Genomic DNA, 26499 nt, shown 5'->3' on the forward strand with positions numbered 1-26499 from the left:
TTTTTTGGGTACAGTGTCCCTTTAAGCACATGGTAAACCAATAGATACAATTGTTATTAATTAAATGAACATTCTATTTGTATATAAGGATATAATATTACTGGTACATTCATGTTTAGTTGTGCATCCAAAGTAAACGTTTCTTCATCTCTATGTGTACAGAGATTAAAGAATGTGTAGGTCTATTATAGAAAATAATGTGGACAACAATCTTCTCTAGCTTTGAGATGTGATTTGGTGATGTCTGATTGGATCCTTTAGTTATTAAGGAAGAATAAAAGAGTGTGCGAGTGTGAGTCTGAGCTATAGAGAGAAGAGGGAAGAGAAGAAAAGAGAGATAGTGACGAGAAGGAAAGAGAAAGAAAGAAAAAAAGAAAGAAAGAAAGAGAAAAAGAAGAAATGAAAGAAAAGATGAACAGTTTTTTTATTGTTCTTTGTGTCCTTCTGAGCTGCCACATAGGTAAGAAAAACAGTGATTGGGTTCTGCTATCTTTGCTGTGGGTGCAACTGTGTATACTATACATGATATGGTGCAGTAGGTAACTGGGAACAGTTAATAACTGGTGGTCACACAGTAACTTACTAATCAGACATTTTACCTCTTTAGCTGCAAGTAACCACACACATAAGTGATAAGTCTCTTCTTAATTTACAGTAGCACACACAGAGAGTTTTACACAATAACCATTAAAGGGACATAAAACCCCATTTTTTTCTTTCATGATTCGGATAGAACATACCATTTTTTTTTTTAACTTTTATTTAAATCCAGCATTATATTGAGAAAAAAAATGAAATCAAATTACAGATTTTGCGCCACGCAGGGCCCAATATTACATTTTGCAATTAATATAGACAATACAAGAAAAATAAAAAAGTTGTCAGTATTTCACAGAATTATACCAAAACATAGATTCAAAAATAGATTATATTCTCTGCTGGAGTCTTTTCTTTCCTTTTTTAATCCATTCTCTCAACATTACAACAAGTTAGACCTTTTACTATACAGTAATCTAAAAAAAATTTAAGAAAGAAGTAACAAAACAGTGACAAAAAAAAAAAAAAAAACACACACAACAAACAAACAAAAAAAAAAAAAAAAAAAAAAAGGGGAGAGGGAAGGGATCAGTTTGAGGCTTGAGCAGAGCGGATTACCAAACCCCCAGCAAGACTAGCTCTGAATTTCTGAAAGGATAAATCATATATTCTATCTCATTCGGTGACAACGTTTTAATAAATACTGACCATTTTTTAAAGAAACCTTCGATATCTGTTTCCTTTTCCATATTGGTATCTTTTTGTTCTATGATACACTGTTTTTTTAGACAGTTTTTAAGCTCGTTTATACTAGGGTTCCTACTTCCTTTCCATTTCTTAAAAATCAAATACCTTGCCGCTAAGATAATCATATTCACTATTTTATTGTGCATCCGCAGATTGTTAGTCGCATCCCATAGAAAAATTACATCAGTCACTTTTAATTTTAAAGGGGAAATTTTTAATACTTGATTGATCCAGTACTCAATCTTAAGCCAAAAGCATTTGATTCTGGGACATTCCCAGATCATATGAATGAGATCTGCCGATAAAAATGAACATTTTGGACATTTACAGAAATTAATGTTCCCATATCTAGACCCCTTCTTCGAGGTATAGTAGGTCCTATATAATAGCTTTGTATGAGTCTCTCTCCATGTAGCTGATAAGGTAATTTGTAAGACTTTTGAAATGGAAGCATGAATTTTACTTACATTTATATCATCTTGGGGTATTATTAAATTCCATACAGTTGATAAGTTTCCTAAATTCTTTTCCCCTTTGTTAGATATTAAGAATTGATAACATTGGGAAATTGACATAAATCCGTTCCTTGCTAACACAAGCCAATTCTCCAATTTTCCCAGGGACCAATTCCAGCCCGATTCATTTACCATCTTGGAGATAAAATGCCTTATTTGTAAATATGCAAAGGTTAAATTCTCGTTTCAAGTTCTCAAATGTTTTAATGCAATATCTATTCTTATCTATCATCTGAGAAATATTATACAGCCCTAAGGTGTGCCAGTTCTGAAAAGAAACCGATTGTAGTCCCGCTTGAAATTTAGGATTTCCTTTAATTGGCATATAGTCAGAAATACTGCTTTTGATGGATAATATCTTACAGATCTTCCACCATGCTTGTAAAGGATACATTAATGTTTTGAGTCTTTTAATTTCTTGGGGAATTAATTTGAAATTACAATGTATTAAAGCTAAAGGAAGAAAGGGAGAGCTTACACTTTTTTCAAGTTCATTATTTATTGTATAATCTTTATTTAAAATCCAGTCGACTACTATTCGAGCAAGAAAAGCCAGGTTATATAATTGTATGTCTGGCAGTGCCAATCCCCCATACTTTCTAGGTAACGATAGTTTCAGTAGCGATATTCTGGGCTTTTTGTTCTGCCATATAAAGTTTCTTATCATGCTGTTGATTTTACCAACATCCTTCCGTTTAAGCATTACTGAGGTATTCTGCAAAATATATAGTAATTTCGGGAGAAGTATCATTTTGAATGCAGCAATACGCCCTGAGATTGAAAGTGGAAGGTTCTGCCATACTTTCATGCTATCCCTGATCTCGTTCATCACTGGTATTATATTAAGATCATAACATTGATCTATATCAGGTGATATTATTATCCCTAAGTATCTGAAAGATTCAGAGACTCTGAAGGGTATATCCAAAAGAGAACCAGAGGTCTTTCTGATCCAGAGTAACTCCGACTTAGACGCATTGATCCTGTAGCCCGAGAAGGATCCAAATTGTTCTATGATTGACATAATTATAGGTATATTGTTTTGTGTATTGGAAATGTATAGAAGAATATCATCAGCGTACAACGCAATTTTGAGCTCTGTTTTACCTATTTTTATACCTTCCATTTGATCCCTTATCATTATTGCCATAGGTTCAATTGAAATATCGAAGAGAAGAGGAGAGAGGGGGCACCCCTGACGTGTCCCTCTTTCAAGTGGTATCTCAAGAGATAGAATATTATTAACAATTATCTTTGTATGTGACTTATTATATATGTTCTCAACAAATTTAAGAAAGTTTCCCTTAAGACCAAATTTAACTAAAGACATGACCAGATGATCATGATGAATTGAATCAAACGCTTTCTCAGCATCAATTGAGACAATTGCTAAATCTGAGGGATCCCCCTCTCTCCCCAGTCCCACCTTTTCTGCGAACTTGAAATAGTCTATTGTGACTAAAACTTCTCTGACTGTTGCTGATGAGTTCCGTTTCTGCAGAAACCCTGCTTGATCTTTATGGATTATTTCAGGGAGTACCAGCTGCAATCTTTTAGCTATAATGGAGGTCAGAATTTTGTAATCAGCATTCAATAGTGCTATGGGTCTGTAGGACTCTTTATTGATAGGATCCCTCCCGGGCCTCAAGATCAAAGTTGTATGGGAGGCACAGTATTGAGGAGAAACTGTATTCCCTTCTATATAGATGTGATTAAAAAGCTTACTCAGGGGTGGAGCGATCAATGGCGTGATAATTTTATAAAATTCGTTGGGCAGTGCGTCCGGCCCTGATGCTTTACTTAATGGGAGATCTTGGATAACTTTTAAGATTTCTGTCTCAGAAATTGGAGAATTTACTATTGTCATCTTTTCACTATTGAGTGTCGGATGAATGATTTTACTCCAGAATTCTTCAGATTTGACCTTGTCTGAATTTTTCAAGGAGTAGATCTTTCTAAAATAGTCTGAAAAAATATTGGAGATATCTTCCGTATTTATATGGATTTTCTCTTTGTGACGGAGTTTATCTATTAATGGGGATCTTCTTTCCCTTCTCATCAGATTAGCCAATAGTTTTCCGGCTTTATTCCCATGTCGGTAGAGTCTTGCCTGAAGCTTTAGCTCCTTCTGCGTCTCTTTATAAATTTGGAATGTATCTCTTTCACTTTTTGCTCTATTATACTTAATCCAGTTTTCTTGAGAATTATTAAGTAAATAATTATTATATGAGTTAATTACTGATTTTGTCACTTCTGTCTCTCTCATCTTTAGTGTTTTAAGTCTGTTAGCACTATATGAGATTATTTCTCCCCTGAGAACTGCCTTTGCGGCCTCCCAGAAGATATTCGGACGATCAACATAATCTTTGTTTATCTCCGTATATTCTTGAAATTTCTCTTTCAGCCAAGTTTTAAATTTTAAGTAATTTGCCAACCATACAGGAAAGAAGAAGCGAGAAGATCCTGATTTGGAGTTTTTATATAAAATTTCTATTGTAACAGGACTATGATCTGATATATTTATAGGAAAGATTTTAGCTTTAATTTGCATTTTACAAAGTCTTTCGTCGATAAGAAATAAGTCTATCCTAGATAGAGTTTTATGAGCTCTGGATAAACAGGTATAGTCTCTTACCTCTGGATTCTGCAATCTCCATATATCCCTTATTAATAGATTTTGAAACATTTTCTTAAACATTTTGGTTTCCAAATTATCTCGCTTGTTCTTCCCTGCCATCGGCTTCTGTCTTAACCTGTCTAATGGATAATGTGGAGCCATGTTAAAGTCCCCACCTAAAATTAGATATCCTACTGATTCAGTGAGAATTTTTGCCTGCAGATTATCCCAGAATATTGGGTCAAACACATGGGGTGCGTATAGATTGCAAAGTGTATATAAAGTTCCCTTTATTTTTAGTTTTAGAATTACATTTCTCCCTTCTGGGTCTAGAATACTATGAAGAATTTCATAATTAATATTTTTTCCTAACAGAATTGCCACTCCTCTCTTCCTTTCTATGCCTGTGGCAGCAACTACCTCTTTTACCCAAGAGGACTTCAGTTTCAGCACTTCTTCTAGATTTAAATGAGTTTCTTGCAATAGAGCTATGTGGGTATCAATTTTTCGTAGATGTGCTAAAATTAACTTTCGCTTAATGGGGGAAGTAAGACCTCCAATATTCCAAGAGGTTATTTTGCATTTATCCACTCTGCTCATTCCTCACCCATCCAGGCCAAAAAAAAACCAAAAAAAAAACCCAACAGAAACAGGAGGAAAAAAAAAAAAAAAAAAAAAACACAACGCCCCCCCGAAGGGAGACCAAGGGAGACCAACTGAACCAAAAACACAACGTAACTGAGAAAAGATAAACCATAACAAACAAACAACACCCCCCCACTGCGGAAGATTCCCCAGGGGCCCCGTATGGCCCCTTGTTGGCCCTTGAACCTTATAACCTATATCAACCGATAAAATTCAAAATGTAAGGCTATTTTACCTTCTATCACCTGTTATCTTGGTTCCCTAGCTTATCTACAAATTTTTCCGCTTCTTTGGCAGATTCAAAGAAATGAACTTCATCATTGACTATGATCTTTAACTTAGCCGGGTAAATTATCGTTGCACGATATCCCGCATGAATAAGTTTTGTGCAAATTGGGGATAGCTCTTTTCTTTTCCCTGCTGTTTCTGCGGAGAAATCTTGGAATAGATATATGTTAGTTGTCCCTAATACAATGGGTTGGTTTTTCCGATAGTACTGGAATAGTGTAATTTTATCCTGGAAATTCAGTAACTTTGCTATGACTGGTCTTGGTCTTACATTTCCTTTACCCCCCTCTGTCTGTCGCCCCAGCCTATGGGCTCTTTCCACTATTATTGGGGGATAAGATGAAGGCAGGCCTAATAATTGCACTAAAGTTCTAGATATGAATTTTCCCAGGTCCTCGTACTGTTTCCCCTCTGGGACCCCGATTATTCTTACGTTATTCCTCCTAGACCTGTTCTCTAGGTCCTCAATTTTAATTTACATTTTAGATAGAATTGTGTCTATATCTTTTAACTTAGAGCTATGTGTCATGCTAATATCTTCCAAGTCTGACACTCTTTGTTCGACTTCTTCAAGCCTATTTGAGAATTGCCTGACTTCATTGGTTAAGGAAAGAATATCTTGTTTGATTTCAGATTGCATAGAATCAAATCTTGGAGCAAGAGCCTCTGTTATACTAGTTATTAATATTTGCCTAGGTATATTCTTATCCAAAACTAGATATCTCCTGTCTTTAAAAAACTAGTTTTTAGGTTGCAATTGCTAGCTCATCCTTATAATCCTAGAGAGAATAGTATCCCTACAGTTTTTAATTTATCTCTCCTATTCTTTCCTTTAGTTTAGATAAATTTGTCTAAGGAAGAAGGAGAAAGGGGACAGTTACCACTTTACATCCTTTCTTCCTACTTCTTTTTTGTCTAATCAATTATATGTTCAAAATATATCTGATAGTGTACAGTCTATGTGCTACTTATCTACCAATCAATAGATTGGCTATATTTTATTATAGGCTTCCAGTTAATTAGTATATTTTATTTCTATATACCCATATTAAAGCAAAGTACAGCTTTATGTATACCACAGGTAAAGATTATTTACTGGTTACACTTAGACTTGTGCAGCCTCATCTCACGCAATAAATAAAAGTATATTGTGTAGCAGATAGATGTAGAAAGTGCAGAGTACCCTGACAGTCTGAAGCCACTATAAATGTCTGAATGAGTCAATTTGCCCTAATAATAATTGGATCAGGAAAATGTCTTTATACTTTTTGCAAATAGATAAGAATATTTTGATTAGTTGGAAAAGAGTAGAAGTATAGCATTATACATGTTAGTGCTCTGTTTATCCGAATTTGGGTCTCAAACCTTCTTTCAGTTTAATTTAGTATATGTTTGGAAGGGGTTAATTACCTCAAACAACCATAAGAAAGACAAAACCATATGTAGATGCCAAACAGAAGTTTTCCTATTTCCTGCAAAAGGGAACAAGAATAAGCCTTGACTACCCAGGAAACAGAACTGATATCAGTATTACAACAGATGATTAATATTTGCATCTATTAAGCCAAGGATAATAATTAGGCATTTTTAACGAAAGGTGTTATTTTACCAAAAAAGCACAGTATTTAATTTTCTTTGCACCTTTTGAACATTAAACGCCTTTTTATATATCTCTTTCTTTCTTTTCTTTTTTTTCCCCCCTTTTTCCCCCTCCTTTCCTTCTCGCTCCCCTCTTTTGTATTAGTTCTCCTAGGACCAACAAATTTTGTTTTTCAGGTAATAGTTAACAAGCCATAATCTGTTTGTCAGTGTAAATAAGCATAGAAAACAGAGGGGAAAATCACAGAAGATGATTAGCGTTTAGAAAGATTAGTAACACATGCAGTTTACAACTAACCAAAATAACACAATGTTTCTTATTCCCCTTAACATTGAGTTACTGTGTGTCTGTTTATACTTTGTAATCAACTTGCCAGTGTTTCTTATGGCTTATACAATTAAGATACTGTTTGGCAGTTTAAACTTTATGCAATAACTCCCCTAAGACCTGAGATACTTATATTTACAGAACTTTGCATGGTAGGCGGCCAAGGGTTTATTTATATCATTAATAAACATAAAAACATAATTTATGTAAGAACTTACCTGATAAATTCATTTCTTTCATATTAGCAAGAGTCCATGAGCTAGTGACGTATGGGATATACATTCCTACCAGGAGGGGCAAAGTTTCCCAAACCTCAAAATGCCTATAAATACACCCCTCACCACACCCACAAATCAGTTTAACGTATAGCCAAGAAGTGGGGTGATAAGAAAAAAGTGCGAAAGCATAAAAAATAAGGAATTGGAATAATTGTGCTTTATACAAAAAAATCATAACCACCACAAAAAGGGTGGGCCTCATGGACTCTTGCTAATATGAAAGAAATGAATTTATCAGGTAAGTTCTTACATAAATTATGTTTTCTTTCATGTAATTAGCAAGAGTCCATGAGCTAGTGACGTATGGGATAATGACTACCCAAGATGTGGATCTTCCACGCAAGAGTCACTAGAGAGGGAGGGATAAAATAAAGACAGCCAATTCCGCTGAAAATAATCCACACCCAAACTAAAGTTTAAATCTTATAATGAAAAAAACTGAAATTATTTAGCAGAAGAATCAAACTGAAACAGCTGCCTGAAGTACTTTTCTACCAAAAACTGCTTCAGAAGAAGAAAACACATCAAAATGGTAGAATTTAGTAAAAGTATGCAAAGAAGACCAAGTTGCTGCTTTGCAAATCTGATCAACCGAAGCTAGACGCCCACATTATTTGGCGCCTAAATGCTCTTGGCGCCAAAAATGACGCCACATCCGGAACGCCGACACTTTTGGCGCAAAAAAAACGTCAAAAATGACGCAACTTCCGGCGACACGTATGACGCCGGAAACAGAAAAAACTTTTTGCGCCAAAAAAGTCCGCGCCAAGAATGACGCAATAAAATGAAGCATTTTCAGCCCCCGCGAGCCTAACAGCCCACAGGAAAAAAAGTCAAATTTTAAGGTAAGAAAAAAATTGATTTATTCAAATGCATTATCCCAAATATGAAACTGACTGTCTGAAATAAGGAACGTTGAACATCCTGAGTCAAGGCAAATAAATGTTTGAATACATATATTTAGAACTTTATACAAAAGTGCCCAACCATAGCTTAGAGTGTCACAGAAAATAAGATTTACTTACCCCAGGACACTCATCTACATGTAGTAGAAAGCCAAACCAGTACTGAAACGAGAATCAGCAGAGGTAATGGTATATATAAGAGTATATCGTCGATCTGAAAAGGGAGGTAAGAGATGAATCTCTACGACCGATAACAGAGAACCTATGAAATAGACCCCGTAGAAGGAGATCATTGAATTCAAATAGGCAATACTCTCCTCACATCCCTCTGACATTCACTGCACGCTGAGAGGAAAACCGGGCTCCAACTTGCTGCGGAGCGCATATCAACGTAGAATCTAGCACAAACTTACTTCACCACCTCCATCGGAGGCAAAGTTTGTAAAACTGATTTGTGGGTGTGGTGAGGGGTGTATTTATAGGCATTTTGAGGTTTGGGAAACTTTGCCCCTCCTGGTAGGAATGTATATCCCATACGTCACTAGCTCATGGACTCTTGCTAATTACATGAAAGAAAAGATATTTTTGTAGCTTTCTTTCCTTTCTCTTTATGCAAAAAGAATTGAAAAGTAATCAAAGTAAAAAAATAAGCAAGAGAGGAATAAGCAAGCAGTTCATAGCATTTGGAGAAAGTTATTAGCACATGCAGTTAGTGTGCAGCGTGTAATTTCCTCTTTTTCTGCTGCCTTTTTCCTGGTGTTTGTGAAAGATTTAATCTTGGAATGTCTCTCACTTTAGGAAGTGGCTTATGTATTCTTCACTCTAATGTTGTGCAAAGACTTTTTTGTAGGTTTTTTGAGGTTAGTTCCCCGTGGAAAAATAATTATATTTCACAACACCTTCTTTATGTGGTAGCTTTTTCCCAACTTTTGAGCCATTATTCCTTTAAAGTAAAGTGTACCTTTTACCACGCAGCTCTGTGCGATAGTTATAACCAGGCATCCAATTTCCTGCTCCTTTTTTGCCTAAGCTGGATTGTTGTTTGTATTTGTTTTCCTCTCCAGCTCCAGCTAGGATATCAGCCGCACTTTCACCAGCAGCACCGGTGTAAAAAAGAATGTGGTGCGCTGGCTGTTCCTTCTCCAGCTCTAAGTGGTAGCCTCCTCTGCAAAGTCAGGATCTCCTCCACTCCCTCACGCAGCACCGGTGGGAGGGGTGGGGACCGATAGCCGAGTTCAAGCAGTTTTACTTCGGCTTAGGGAACAGGCGAATCCATTAAAGCTTAAACCTTGTAGGAGGCTGTGTTTGAGCCATTACGTAGCTTGAGGGATATGTTCAAACGGCTGTGCGCTCTGTATCCACGCTCTTTACAGTCTGAAGCCGTCAGTCTTCTGCCGTAGTGTCCCTTCTACCTCCTCATGCAGCACCGGTGAGAGGGGTAGGGGCGAGCCGCCAAACCGACACTCAGATTCAGGCAATGTTATTTCGGCTTGGGAAACGGAACAAATCTTTGGGGCTTAGACACCGCAAGGGGCTGTGCATGAGCCGCCACGTCACCTTAGAATTGTGTACAGGTAGCTGTGCGCTCTGTGTCCGTGCTCCTCTTAACTTAAAAAGATCAGCCTTCTGTAGCAGCGTCCCCTCTACCACGCAGCACCGGTGGGAGGGGTAGGGGTAAGCCGGTAGACTTCAATTTTTCCGTAAAGTTTAAAAAAAATGCCCAGCTCAGTACAGGCTATAAGGGCCAAAGCATTATGGTGCGATGTACCTGCACCAGTGTGGAACCGGTATCCAGTTTTCTTTCAGATAATAGCCTCCCAGGACCAGGGTTTCAGCGCGAATTACCGCCAATTGGCTGTTGTGGGAGTCTCTAGAGAGAGCTTGCTCAGAGCCTGTCCTGCATTCAGTCTCCTCCCCCGGAACCAGACCAGAACATACAATTTTAAACAACTTTCCAATTTACTTCTCTTATCAAATGTTCTTCATTTTTTTGTTATCATTTGTTGAAAAGCAGAACGATAAGTTCAGGAGTGTGCACGTGTCTTCAGTGCTATATGGCAGCAGTTTTGCAACAATTAAAGATAAAAAAGACTACTTATAGATAGGGTGACCATATTGCCGCTTTAAAAAGGGACACATATGAAAAATACATATGTCAGGGCTGTTTTTAAGACTGTTTAAAGAAATGTTTTGTATAAGAACCCTGACATATGTATTTTTCATACGTGTCCCTTCTTAAAGCAGTAATATGGTTAGCCTACTTATAGATATTTTACAAATGTCTACTTATTAACCTTGTTAAATAAGTGTATGGGTTAACATAAGTACTTTAAGCAACACATGTAAATAAGAGCAGATCTCACTTGAAAGAGTGAGTATGCTCAAAGAATGGCTTTTATGTACTATCTGTATGTACTAGAATATTACATTGATTAAAATATAACCTTTAATTGATTTTAAATAAAAAGGCAGCAAAAATAGAACAGGCTTCTTGCTGCTCACACACACATAAAAAAACACTCCTCCAGTGTGATAATATTATTTGTGTAGTGTAAGTCAATTCTGTTGTGACTAGAGCAATATTATTGATATGTTAATCGAGACGAGAATGCTACATAAGTTCTAGACACCAACAAGTACTGTGTCTTTAAATAACCTTAAAGGGACACTGAACCCAATTTTTTTCTTTTGTGATTCAGATAGAGCATGTCATTTTAAGCAACTTTTTAATTTACTCCTATTATCAATTTTTCTTCATTCTCTTGCTATCTTTATTTGAAAAAGCTATTTTTTGGTTCAGTACCCTCGACAGCACTTGTTTATTGGTGGGTGAATGTATCCACCAATCAGCAAGAACAACCCAGGTTGTTCACCAAAAATGGGCCGGCATCTAAACTTACATTCTTGCTTTTCAAATAAAGATACCAAGAGAATGAAGAAAAAATGATAATAGGAGTAAATTAGAAAGTTGCTTAAAATTGCATGCTCTATCTGAATCACAAAAGAAAAAAATTTGGGTTCAGTGTCCCTTTAATCAATCGCTCAGCATTTGCTCCCAGCTTTGTTAAAGGGACACTGAAACCAAATTTTTTCTTTCATGATTCAGATAGAGCATGACATTTTAAGCAACTTTCTAATTTACTCCTATTATCAAATTTTCTTCATTCTCTTGGTATCTTTATTTGAAATGAAAGAATGTAAGTTTAGATGCCGGCCCATTTTTGGTGAACAACCTGGGTTGTTCTTGCTGATTGGTGGATAAATTCATCCACCAAAAAAAAAGTGCTGTCCAGAGGTCTGAACTAATTAAGAAGCTTAGGTGCCTTCTTTTTTAAATAAAGATAGCAAGAGAACGAAGAAAAATTGATAATAGGAGTAAATTAAAAAGTTGCTTAAAATTGCATGCTCTATCTGAATCACGAAAGAAAAAATTTGGGTTCATTGTCCCTTTAAAGAAGTAATTTAACACAGTTACACTACTTATTGTGCTAGTAGTTCTAGGAGAGTACCGGTTTGGTTAATGCACCCTTCTCTAGCTGAAGGTATTCAATGTTAGTTTGTTATATAAAACTAGTTCAACATTGTTAAATTTAAATTAACAACAACTGGAGAGCAGTTCAAAATACAGAGAATCCCCTCTGCCTTTTTATTTAAAATCAATTAAAGGTTATACTGGTGAAACTCGAAAAATTTGAATATCGTGCAAAAGTTAATTTATTTCACTAATGCAACTTAAAAAGTGAAACTAATATATGAGATAGACTCATTACATGCAAAGCAAGATAGTTCAAGCCGTGATTTGTCATAATTGTGATGATTATGGCTTACAGCTCATGAAAACCCCAAATCCACAATCTCAGAAAATTAGAATATTACATGCAATCAATAAAACAAGGATTGTACATAGAACAATATCGGACCTCTGAAAAGTATAAGCATGCATATTGTATGTACCCAGTACTTGGTTTGTGCCCATTTTTCAGCAATTACTGCCTCAATGTGATGTGGCATGGAAGCTATCAGCCTGTGGCACTGCTGAGGTGTTATGGAAGACCAGGATGCTTCAATAGCGGCCTTCAGCTCTTCTGCATTGTTCGGACTCATGTCTCTCATCTTTCTCTTGGCAATGCCCCATAGATTCTCTATGGGGTTCAGGTCAGGCGAGTTTGCTGGCCAATCAAGCACAGTAATCCCATGGTCATTGAACCAGGTTTTGGTGCTTTTGGCAGTGTGGGCAGGTGCCAAGTCCTGCTGGAAAATGAAGTCAGCATCCCCATAGAGCTCCTCTGCAGAAGGAAGCATGAAGTGCTCCAAAATCTCCTGGTAGACGGCTGCGTTGACCCTGGACTTAATGAAGCACAGTGGACCAACACTAGCAGATGACATGGCTCCCCAAATCAACACAGACTGTGGAAACTTCACACTGGACTTCAAGCATCTTGCAGTGTGTGCCTCTCTATTCTTCCTCCATACTCTGGGTCCTTGGTTTCCAAATGAGATGCAAAATTTGCTCTCATCAGAAAAGAGGACTTTGGACCACTGAGCAACAGACCAGGTCTGTTTTTCTTTAGCCCAGGTAAGACGCTTCTGACGTTGTTTGTTGTTCAGGAGTGGCTTGACAGGAGGAATACGACATTTGAAGTCCATGTCCACGATTCGTCTGTGTGTGGTGGCTCTTGATGCACTGACTCCAGCCTCAGTCCACTCCTTGTGAAAGTCCCCAACACTTTTGAATGGCCTTTTCCTGACAATCCTCTCCAGGGTACGGTCATCCCTGATGCTTTTGCACCTTTTTCTTCCACACTTTTCCCTTCCACATAACTTTCTATTAATGTGCTTTGATACAGCACTTTGGGAACATCCAACTTCTTTTGCAATTACCTTTTGAGGCTTTCCCTCCTTATGGAGGGTGTCAATGATGGTTTTCTGCACAACTGTCAGGTCAGCAGTCTTTCCCATGATTGTGATTCCTATTGAACCAGACTGAGAGACAATTTAAAGTCTCAGGAACCCTTTGCAGGTGTTATGGCTTAATTATCTGATTAGAGTGGGACACTTTGAGCCTAGAATATTGCACCTTTTCACAATATTCTAATTTTCTGAGATTGTGGATTTGGGGTTTTCATGAGCTGTGTAAGCCATAATCATCACAATTATGACAAATCCCGGCTTCAACTATCTTGCTTTGCATGTAATGAGTCTATCTCATATATTAGTTTCACCTTTTAAGTTGCATTAGTGAAATAAATTAACTTTTGCACGATATTCTAATTTTTCAAGTTTTACCTGTATTTTAATCAATGTAATATTCTAGTACATACAGATAGTACATAAAAGCCTTTCTTTGAGCATACTCACTCTTTCTAGTGAGATCTGCTCTTATTTAAAGTTTTGCAACAATGTTATACATTAGCAAGAGCACTAGATGGCAGCACTTTTACAACAATGTTATACATTGGCAAGAGCACTAGATGGCAGCACTATTTCCTGTCATGTAGTGCTTTAGAAATGTGCACGCTACCTAACTAGATAACTCTTCAACAAAAAATAACAAGAGAATAATGCAAATTTGATAATAGAAGTAAATTGGAAACTTCTTTAAAAAAATATTCTCTATCTGAATCATGCAAGAAAAATGTGGGTTTCATGTCCCTTTAAATAAATATATATATAACAAAACAGAAATGTTCCCCAAGTGGCTACACATAACACCCACAAGAGCAGTGTTTTTCACAGTTACCAGAAAAAACACAAAGGAGTAATGTTATCCTAGTGGGTTCTGCATGCCCAGAACGTTGGCCCATGTGTGTTATTAGTCGATCTGTGACATTGGCTGTTGAACTTGATGAGTCCATTTTGTGGTCTATGTTTAGTCAATAACTTGAGTTTAAATGGGTTGTATTTGCAGATGTAGATGTTCTCCATGCCATGAATGGGTTATTCTTCTGAAATCTGCTCAGGTTTTGGTAACTACATGACAATGGTTTAAAATAAGTTATTTGCATGCAGAGCTTTTTCACAATACTGTGCTTAATTCTACCCACCCTTCTATTCATGAAACTCGCTGTTACTCTCTTGTATAAGAGGAAGAAGTCTTCACACTCTTATCTTCTGCTCATCTCACAGCCTGTCCCTTGAACCCCATTCCGTCACATCTTCCCTCTCTCTCTGTTTCTTTAACCCCTTCAATACCTAATCTTTTTAACCAGTCACTCACCACTGGCATATTTCCTGACACGTTCAAGCATGGGTTGATCCCACCAAAGCCCTCCCTTGACCCCAACACTCCTAACTATCGTCTGGTTTACTAACTTTCCTTTGCCTCCAAATTATTGGAACTTTTAGTCTATAATCACCTCAATTTCTCTCAACTAATGCTTTACTTGATCCCCTCCAATCTAGTTAGCCAATCACAAGAGACAAATGTGTGCAGGCACCAATCATCAGCAAGCTCCCATTAGTGTAGAATATGTGTGTATTTGTTAACAAGAGAACAAAGCACATTTGAAAATAGAAGTGAATTTAAAAGTGTCTTAAAATGACATGTTATATCTGAATCCTGCAAGTATAATTTTGACTTTCCTATCCTTTTAACATTTCTTCCCTAACAATATTTCATCCTAACAAAAATAAATCTTTAATTGCTTAGTCTCACTGGTGCACCGTGCAACTAAAATCCATGTGACAAGCTACCCCAAACCTTATGTCAGCACTCCCTCAGCTTGTAGGGCTTTCCTCCTTTTATATTAATTTATTGTGTTTAGTTTGTTCTCATGTATCTTTATCTTACCACAAATTATACTCATTGTATATCCCTACTATTCTACCCAGTGTTACTGAATCTTTCATACTTTTAGAGCTTAAGAGTTCCCTTCTTTCTCATTCTAGTCCCAAACACAAGTTAAAAACATATAAAAATGCTATGACAGCTTCATTATGAAATAAATATTCATAAGGGGAAAAGACATGTATACCTGCTGGTCAGGTCATTTCTAAACACCAATAAATTCAAATTTATCACCTTGACCTATAAAGTCCTTACCAACACCGCTCTCCACTAATTGTCCTCACTAGTGAACAAATATACTCCAGCCCACCCCCTAAGGTCCAACAATGACCTGCTCCTTGCATATTCTACAATCAAATGAGGAAAAAGGAATGCTGAGACTTGAGGTAGATGAAAAGAAGTTTTTATTCAGGAGCAGGCTTATCATCAGACACAGGGTAAGCTCCTATCTTACGCGTTTCGCGCATGGGCACATGCGCTTCATCAGAGATAATGGTCTCTGCTGGTCAGGATCCTTAAAAAGGTGTGAGTGACCAATCATGGGTGGTGTTTTGTTAACCCTTTTAGTAGATGAGAATTTTCACAGATTGGTTTTCTATTGATATCGTGCACACCTGGCTTAGTGGTCCTGGGCAGCAGAGTACCCTCTTGAACAGATGGTATGTTAAGCAAATATTTAAATACTAGGTACTTGTTAGCAAACAATTTTCCAATAATTGACTTTGAAGTTGTTGCAATGCTTCTACTTATGCCTTAAAAATTGGGAAAGGTAATAGCTTGGTGCTTTTAAAAGAGAGCTGCAGATAAAAGTGTGTGTGTTTATAGATAGTTATTTTCCCCCTTTTTTTTATAATTATATATGAAATGGGCAGTTGTATAAAAACACAATAAACTTTGTCTGCTTTTGTCAAAGTGAACCAAAACTGTCACTTGCAGAAAAAAGATTGTATGTCTCTCTTTAAAATCTCAGCACTGTGTTTCTTTTTTTTGTGTAAGGGATGGCACAGTTACATATAAGTATGGTAGACTTTATCTGCTTGTGTTAGAGTGGACAAAAAAGGTCACTAGCAGAGAGAAGACATTATGTAACTCTCTATAAAGTCATAGTTATATAGCAACTATTATGTAACTTACTATAAAGAAGCAGCAATATGCAAGACATGATTGTTCGTTAAAATGATTAATAACATTTCTGGGACGTTGAGAAAATATCTAAAAATAGCACTCTATTGGCTATGGTTTCTATATGAAACCCCTAGCTAATGTGATATTGTGTATAATATATTTCACATTGTTTGTTATGAAACTATAAGAAAGACTGGATAGTGGTCTTGATTACAAATGTACTTGTAAATCTAACCCTAAGGAGGAAATATTGGGTTACATTAAATAGTTGGTTCATAACTTGATAGTTTTAACTATGCTAAAATTAGATGGATATGGCTAATGGATAAGTTATGTTAAAAACATTTTCTTATGAAGGATTGTAGGAAAGATTATTTTTTAGCTCATTTTTTAATTCCTTTTTTAATTAGTGAGGGATAGGTTATGCTTAAATAAATAAAGCATAGACAATTCTAGCAAACCTTTGGTGGGAGCAGAGAGGATAGAGTTAGAGACTAATAGACTGAACCCTATGGATTGTTGGTTTGATTATTACTAGATTCAAAGTAATTTTATCTATATAATTGGTGAACCTGAGATATGATGTTATGTATATGAAGTGTATTGATGTTAGTTGTGTTTGTTTAATGAAGCAGTATATGAAAGTTATTTATGATATAGAAGTGAAACATACATTACTTACTCTATATATAGATTAACATCATATCTTTTGTTCATGCCTTGTGGTGCTCTAGTTTGCAACATGAATATCCAATATACTTCTCTTTTGGATAACATCTTATTTCTGTCACCCCCTAATGGATTATTTGTTATGTGTTCTATGGCTTTAAATGAAAAATGGCTAAGTTTATTATCATGTGTATGAAAGTGTTTCGCCACAGGTGTCCTAGGGAATTCCTCTTCTATTGATAAGAGATGTTCTCTTATACGGTCCTTCAGTGGACGTGTCGTGATGCCTATGTATTGTTGTTGGCAATGTGTGCATGTAATTAAATATATTATGTGAGTGGACGTACAGTCCATTCTATCGGTTATTGGATATGATTTATGTGTTTCTGAAGAGCTAAACGTTAAACATTTTTCAGTATATTTGCAACTTTTACATGGTACATGGCCACATCTGTAATTACCTTTGGTGGGGGTTAGCCAATTGGTGGTTGGTAAAGGTTTTTTATGAAATTTATGTGTGATCTTATCACGTATAGTTGGTGCTTTTTTGGCTACAAATCTTATATGTTTTTGTAATTTATTTCTCAAAGTGATATCACTATTGAGAACTGGTAAATATTTCTTAATGATCTTTGTGATGGTGTAGAATTGATTGCTATATTTTGTTACAAAGCAAATATCTTCTGTAAATGTGGAGTTTTTGTTGCTACTGCTGATTGTTCCTGTTGTGGTTTTTTTGTTGTTAAATAATGTGGTCCTATCTATCCTTGCTACTTGAGATTTGATTTTAAGAAGCACACTTTTTTTTGTAGCCTCTGGATATGAGTCTATTTGTAAGTTCTTCTGCTTGTTTAAAGTATAATTGGAGAGAACTGCAGTTTCTTCGCAATCTTAGATATTGGCCCTTGGGAATGCCTTTTTGCATGTGTGGGGCATGGCAGGAGTCTGCTCTAAGTATTGTATTTCTTGACAGGGGTTTTCTGAATGTACTAGTTGTAATCTTCCCTTCATCGTTGTGCTCTAATGTAAGATCTAAAAAATTGATGGTCATGTCATTATTTTGGTGGGTAAATGACAGATTGAGTGTATTGTTGTTAAAGAAATCAACGATTTCCTGGACAGTGAGTTCAGTGTTTTTGTTATAGATGAATATCCGGTTGTCTATAAACCTGCCATATACTACTACTTTGTCGTCGAGGGCCAGTCCACCCCCAAAGAGATACAGATGTTCAAAATACCCCATATATAAGTTTGCATAGGAGGGGGCGAATTTGGCTCCCATGGCCGTGCCACATTTTTGGAGGTAGTACTGCCCCTCGAAGACAAAGTAGTTGTGTGTGAGAAGGAATCTTGTAAGTTCTTCTAGAAATATGATGAATTCTTCTGGATAACTGGTGTGTCTCTTTAACATGTATGTAAGGGCTTTAAGGCCTTCCTCATGGGGGATACTAGAATACAGAGCTGATACATCTACACTTAGCCAAGTGTAGTCTTGCTGCCATGTAATGGTTTGGATTTGTTGTATGAGATGTGTGCTGTCTCGTATGTATCCTGGTAGGGACTTAACTATAGGTTGTAGTATGTTGTCTAGCCAATTACCTATCCTTTCGCATAGTGAGCCTCTGCTGGCTACAATAGGCCTGCCAGGTGTATCAATAAGAGATTTGTGTATCTTCGGTACTATGCGAAAGGTGGGAATGATGGGATATTCTACCAGGCAATGATCTGCTGTTTCATGATTTAGAAACCCTTCCTCTACTGCTGAATCTAACAGTGTATGAAGTTCTTGTTTATACTTATTGGTAGGATTGTAGGTAAGTTTGTGGTATGTCTCTCTGTCATTAAGTTGTCTATATACTTCTCTTCTATAATCTTCAGTATTGAGGATCACAACTGCTCCGCCTTTATCTGCTGAGGTGACTACTATGTCATTGTTGTTACTAAGTGACTTTAGTGCTTGTTGTTCACTGATAGATAAGTTTTGTTTACTCATAAGGTTAGTGATTGTGGTAGAGGCAGACTCTGTGGTGGAGTGCAGACTAGTGAGTTCTAACTCTACAAGATTCTGAAACATTTCTATTGCTTCACTCCTGCTGTGTACTGGGTAAAAATACGATTTAGTGTGTGTTGAAATTTTAGGTTTGGGAATGGGATCATAAGTGCTGACTTCTCTAAGTGTGATTGCTTGCAGTGTAGTTAATGTGTTCAGATCACATAGATCAGTATATTTTAGACCTATAGAGTATGCCTCTCTATGTGGTATGTTTTCTAACAATGTGCAGTTCTCTTGTGTATCTGTAGTGTTTTTTATTTGTGTGAAGTGTTTATATAGAGTGATTTTTCTAACCAGGGCATTAATGTCCAGTATGGTAGAAAACAAATCAAAATTGGTGGAAGGTGCAAAAGATAACCCTTTATTTAATAAACTAATTTGGGAGCTAGTGAGAGTAGTGCTAGACAGATTGATTACTGATCCTACTTCTTTTGTGTTGTCTTTTTTATTCTGCTTGGGTAGCGTAGTGGTAAATCCTTTTTTGGTGTACTGCTAGTGATGGGTATTTGTACTAATGTTGATAATTTTGGTCTGCCTTCTGGGATTTCATGACTAGTTATTTCTTCATTAGAAGTGTGTGCTTGTGTGTCTTCTGTAGTCAGTGATCCCTCTGTATTGTCTGTGTCAATACTTGAGAATGTAACTCGTTTGGCATTTGGTGTGTGATTAAAAGTACCTTTTCTTTTGTTTTTATTTTTATTCTTATTTCTATGATTGTTATGTTGAGAATGGCTCTTTTGTCTATTTGGTCTATCTTTTTGCCATGAATAAACGATGTCTAATTCGTAATCTTTTACATCCCTTTGGTACTTGCTCACTTTTCTTTCTGATAGTGTAGAATCTAATTGTTGCATGGTAGTGTCTAATTGTGTTTTGTAATCTATGTATTTCTTTGTCTGTTCAAATGGTTTTAGTGACTCTACAATCTCCTCTATTTGTGCTAGTAAAGAATCCCTCTCTTCTTTTTTATGTTTTAACAGCTGTTTCATCAGGATGATGGAGCAGTTGGTCAAATTATTATTCCATTCATCCATGAAATCCTGGTTATTTAATGCAAAAGAGGGATACTTTTTCATCCTCAGTCCCCTAGGGACTTTTCTTTCATTAATATAGAGTTCTAAGAACTCTATGTCCCACCAAAGGTTGCTTTCTTTGTATTTCTTATTTTCTAAATCTGAAAAGATATTAGTTAAATCCCCCTCCAAAGGTTCATCTGTTCTGGTGGAGTTACCTTTAAGTGCACTACTCATTATTAGCTTTCTTCTGTCTATATCTACTACTCCTGTGAGAGTGTTACTTTCAGCCATAATGGTAAGCAAATGTGTCTATATGTATTGGTATACTAGTGTATAAGTAGAGATAAATAGTGTTGTTGGGGTAAGCCTGAAAAATTGTGTTTGACTAGAAACTTGAAAGGCTAGAGATCCTGGAAAAGGGATCTTGGGATATGGTTTCTAGGTTAGAAGCTGGCTCACTATGTGTGAGAGTGTGTTCACAATGCTGGTGATAATGATAATTGCTTTAAGATGTTCAAAAGATTGTATGCTTAGTTAATCAGATATATTAAATGCAGGTGTGAGTCCTGGGTGAGTAATCGTGCATGCAGGGTTGCAGGATAGTGAGATTGCAACGTTACACCTTCATTGGTATAGTTTCTAAAATCTTTCATACTTTTAGAGCTTAAGAGTTCCCTTCTTTCTCATTCTAGTCCCAAACACAAGTTAAAAACATATAAAAATGCTATGACAGCTTCATTATGAAATAAATATTCATAAGGGGAAAAGACATGTATACCTGCTGGTCAGGTCATTTCTAAACACCAATAAATTCAAATTTATCACCTTGACCTATAAAGTCCTTACCAACACCGCTCTCCACTAATTGTCCTCACTAGTGAACAAATATACTCCAGCCCACCCCCTAAGGTCCAACAATGACCTGCTCCTTGCATATTCTACAATCACCTCTTCCCATGCTATACTGCAGGACTTTTTGCACGCGGCTCCGACCATCTGAAACGCACTTCCTCAAGCAGTCAGACTTTCGCCTAATCTGCCTTCTTTCAAATGCTCCCATTTTTGCTCAGTGAAGTCTACCACCCAACTTAGTAACAAATAAATTCCTCTTACCTAATGATTGAGCTCATCTAACTCTGTATTAACATCATTCTCACCCTTGCATTCCTCACCTCCTGTTTCTCACTCTCCTACTCTTCTTGATAAGTTCCCACTGGAATAGGGCCCCCAATTCCTCCTGTATTTGTCAAATGTTGTCTTGTCTCTTACAAGTATTGTATCGTTGTTTTACTTATATCAGTTGTACCCATGGACAGCGCAATGGAATATGTTGGTGCTTTATAAATAAAGTATAATAATAATAGAAGGAAGGATTTTAGATTACAGGTAAACTTGAGTTGTTGCTTGACGTTCTAATCAATAATATCTCTCCCAGGTCATGCGTTGCAATGCTACTCATGTGACTATGGGATCTGCTTATTTCCCTCAACAAAAACATGTGGAACATTTGAGGTCTGTGTGACAATGACATCATCATCATATGGTGAGTAATACTCACAATAACTTTTTTTAGTCATTTCTATTTGATTCTTATTTTTTTTACTGTAATGGAGATACTTCAGAGTCCCATCAAGGGGTTATGAGTCATCAGATCGGTTTTCAGATTATGTCATCTAAAAATACACTTTTTTACAGGAGGGGTGGCGGATTTATGGAACAGGCTTCCAACAGAGGTGGTAGGGACAATCAGGGCTGGCTCAAAGAATTGCAATGATAATGTGCTACCTGGTTATGAGAATAAAATGGCGCCCCCAACTCTGTCTAAACCCGACTATAACACTGAATTATATCATGTTAAAGGGACAGTGTACTCTAATATTTTCTCCCTTGTAATGTCTTCCCAATGATCTATTTTACCTACCAGGTTGTATTAAATTGTTTTATTATCTCATTTTAAAAAGCTGATTGACATATACTGAACATTTCTAAACTTAAAGTGATGGTAAATCGAAGCGTATAACAAACGCTAGGATTTACCATCACTAAAAATAAACATTAGTTTCTGTCATCATTTCCTAAAAAACGATGTTAAGCTCAACCTATCAGTAAATCAAGTATATCGCTAAGTCAGCGCCTCTGGCCGTCTACGGCACAGTGCTCTTCTCCAATGATGTGACATTTCTACCTCTAGAACAATAGCCGTGCTAGGATGTTAGTTGACACGCAGAGCTATTGGTTTAGAGGAGGAAATGTCACCTCATTGAAGCAAGTGTGCTTTGGGCGGCCGGAGGCGCTGAGTTAACGATATACTTGCCTTACAGATAGGGTGAGTTTACCATAGTTTTTTAGGAAATGATCACAGAAACTAATTTTGATTTATAGTCATGGTAAATCCTAGTGTTTGTTATACGCTTGCGTTTACCATCACTTTAAGTTCTGGTTACCAAAAACATGCAAACAAGAAGGTTTAAATAAAATAATACTTCTGATGGGGGGCTGTGACAGAGAGGTACTAAAATGTTAATTTTCCATTGTTCAATCTAGGTACAGGCATTTGAGTAAACATTAATAAAGATAAGGAGGGATTTGTGTAAGTAATTTGAAAGATAAGAAGGAATTCTCTCCCTACAAGATCAGCACACTGTATTGGGTTGTGTTTTTAATTAGCAGAATCGGCTATTTCATATATAAAAGAATACCTAAAGGAACAATTTCCCATACATTTTAAACTCTGTAGCTGATATAACAAATGATTGTAAATACATTATGGAGAAACTCATTTTAAAGTACACTGTCCCTTTCAAGGCAGAAGAGATACATAGGTATATACAAGTAACTTGGACATTTTTATATTATTTAAGGCCCTTAGGAAAATGCTGAGAATACCTGGAATATGAATAATATTCTATTAATTAGAAATCTTTTGGTACTTATCTATTGTCAGAATCTATGTTTCTGTGATTCGATGAATTAGATTGGACAGACAAAAAAAAAACACCTTTGTAATTAAAAAACTTTTCTATAGTCTTGTGATAAATTAACATACCAGCTACATGCAAAAACCTTCTGAATACATTAACACTGTTTGCTGCAATAGGTTTTCAATGGCCACCCCACCACCAGTTGCTTTATTTGGAGGATTCCATCCAGACTTCTTACTGTAGTACAAAAGATTTGCCACTGTATTAGCATAACGTGGATTGTTTGGAAGTATCTTACCTTATCACCTCTTTTATGTCCTATAAAGAACAGATATGTAGCAGGGTTAGGTTTGTGAGGTCTGCTGTGTGCACTCCCAGAAACCAGCAGAGTCAAATTAACAGATAAGGGGAAAAATAAATAATGAAAATGTGTTGAAAACTATTTTCCTATGCATAATTAAAGGGATATTAAAGTACATTTTTGTTTGCATCAGAAATTGATTCACACCTGTACAAAATATAAAGCTATTTAAAACTGTATTTTTGTTAGTAATATACATTGTGTTTCAGGCATAAGAAACAGACCTTCATAAGCCTTCTAGAATGTTAATTTTACTTCCTATGCTGTGGCCAATTAGGGACAGATATAAGTGAGCTCCTGCACATATCATCCAATCCCTGTGCAGTATGCAGGAGTGTTATGGTTCTGCATTATACTACAGCAAAGAAGAGTGTAAACACTACCATTTTTCAGGGTTCAATTACAGGAAAACAAGGAATGAAAGTGTAATACAAAGGTTTTTTTACTTAAGCATAATTAAACATTTGATGGCAAATTAAGCAGCAGACATATGGCCTTTGAAGAGTAAAGCAGAGGAATTTTGAAGAACAAATTATAAGGAAACATTCCTTTTGAAAAGCTGTGTTTCTAACTAAGCATCCTAACTATGCAAATATTCCACAAAACATTTGAAAAATATGTATACGCATACTGGCCTATACATTCATTATTTATTTTGCAGCCTTTTGTTGTAAAATACATCTAAAAATTGTGTTTGTTTCACTTTCTCCCAGGGAGGCCTACTTTTAGGCAATTTATGTGAGCTTTTGTTTACTTTCCCCTCCATCCCTAAGCTTATATGGTGTCAGATGCTTTTAAAAGAGGGATTATCAGTTTTGCATCAACAATCATGATAGGCAAATCATTCTTTGAAATAGTAACCAAGTTGATTCAGTGCTAAACCTACAAGAGTGCAGGCTACTTCAGTCTGCACATGTGCAAATAGAGTTTGTGCAATATCTGAATATTTGTTTGTGATTGGTTAGCAGGGATTCTTTTGTTCTGGGGGGCAGGGAAATTAGTGAAAAGAATAACCATAAAACAATATACTCATTTGACAAAATAAAGCTGCAGTTTCCATTGCAAAAGGTGTAGTAATCATGTAGTTTATCATTTATTTTTAGCGTCCATTTAAGAATGCACCTGCTTAGAGAATAGGTAGTTCAAGGCATCTAATCAAAGCTTAGTAATATTAGAATTGGCATAGGGTTAGACAGAAAAACAAAAGTATTCAAGACAAGCACACTTCTAGCGCATAAAAATATATCCAAAACTGTAAAATTGCTTTTAGAATTATCGCTATTTCATCAACACTTGTGTTCAATTTCAGATTTCCTTAATTTAAAGAAGAAGGGCTGTATAAGTCCAATCAACTGTCTGTCAGAATATTCAGAGACTCATCTAGGTGTGACTGTGACTACCAAGCCTTCCTGCTGCTTCACTAACCTCTGCAACTCAGCTGTCACCCCTGGAGTGTCCATCATCACTGGTACAGCTGCTGTGGTAGCCCTGTGGCTAGTACATCTCTTTTGAGACTACGGAACAGTTTGAGTTGCTAATGAAAGCACCATGAGAATATCTCAGCCAATATATTAAATCCATGTTATAGGTCATCTGTTCCTCTTCAGCATGTAAATTAGACATGCGCACAGGCAACTTTTGTTCCAAATATTCCAAATAGTTCACCTGTAGCTTTATACCTTTAGTGCGTTGAAGAGCCGCACTAACCCGCTCCGCTTCTTCACAGAGCACGGTAGAAATGAGTATCCCTCCTCCCAGCCTGGTGTCGAGTTATGTGTTTCATACAATAGAGTTCTGTAGAAAACGCATCTTTCCTTCCCTTTTTCTTGCCCAGCATAAACAGGACTATCTGTGTGCATTCCTAGAATAATTAATGTATATCTATATACTTTTAATAAGATTTGTATTCCCTGTACTGTATAAAAAATAAAGATACACTTAATGACTTGTACCCTGATTATTTACAGCATTGTGTCATATTTGTTTTTTTATTTATTACCATAAGAATTGTAAATTTAATGAAGTATTAACATGATTATTATACATTTATCACCAATTTTGCTTTGTTCTCTTGGTATTCTTAGTTGAAAGCTAAACCTAGGTGGTTCATTTGCTAATTTCTTAGACCTTGAAGGCCGCCTCTAATCTGAAAGCATTTTGACAGTTTTTCACCACTAGAGGGCATTAGTTCATGTGTTTCACATAGATAACATTGAGCTTATGCACTTGAATTTACCGAGGAGTGAGCACTGATTGGCTAAAATGCATGTCTGTCAAATGAACTAAAATAAGGGGGCAGTTTGCAGAGGCTTAGATACAAGGTAATTACAGAGGGGAAACATGTATAATTATAACTGTGTTTGTTATGCAAAACTGGGGAATAGGTAATAAAGGGATTATCTATCTTTTTTTAAAAAAATCTGGTGTTGACTGTCCCTTTAAGCAGTATCTATGGTAGCACAATGGGAGGAGCTTAATCCATTAAATAGGGCTAATGGTTTTGGAGCAGTACATTTGATCTTCTATCTTATTGGAATAGATTTCTAGTTCTAGAGGGCGTAAACAAGCATTTAGAGGATATGACAATAAGTGGACAACAAATTATGCCATCTCGGCCGCAGATGGCAGTCAATGCACAGGCCTCTATTTAACAAAGGTCTTGCGGACCTGATCCGACAGTGCGGATCAGGTCCGCAAGACCTCACTGAATGTGGAAAGCAATACGCTCTCCGTATTCAGCATTGCACCAGCAGCTCACAAGAGCTGCTGGTGCAACGCCGCCCCCTGCAGACTCACGGCCAATCGGCCGCTAACAGGGAGGTGTCAATCAACCCGATCGTACTCGATTGGGTTGATTTCCGGCGATGTCTGTCCACCTGCTCAGAGCAGGCGGACAAGGTTATGGAGCAGCGGACTTTGTGACCGCTGCTTCATAACTGCTGTTTCTGGCGACCCTGCAGGCTCGCCAGAAACACGGGGCATCAAGCTCCATTCAGAGCTTGATACATAGGCCCCATAGGCTATTCCTTTCTTTGATCTTCGCATAAGTCATAATTTTAAGCTTCATATTAAACACAGTATGAGGGAATAAGTGATTTGCAATTAACA

The 26499-nt window shown here is 36.7% G+C and overlaps 1 protein-coding gene across 1 annotated transcript in view; it reads left to right on the top strand.

Moving 5' to 3' along the window:
* The first annotated feature begins 404 nt into the window (after positions 1-404).
* Positions 405-26499, top strand: part of LOC128636099 (lymphocyte antigen 6 complex locus protein G6d-like) — a 110766-nt gene continuing 84671 nt past the window's right edge. The window contains exon 1 of the mRNA XM_053689164.1: positions 405-460. Coding sequence (XP_053545139.1) covers positions 412-460 — 49 coding nt within the window. The 5' untranslated portion in view covers positions 405-411. The remainder of the gene's footprint in view (positions 461-26499) is intronic.

Source organism: Bombina bombina, chromosome 7 (assembly GCF_027579735.1).
Source record: "Bombina bombina isolate aBomBom1 chromosome 7, aBomBom1.pri, whole genome shotgun sequence".
In the NCBI taxonomy this organism is placed as follows: domain Eukaryota; kingdom Metazoa; phylum Chordata; class Amphibia; order Anura; family Bombinatoridae; genus Bombina; species Bombina bombina.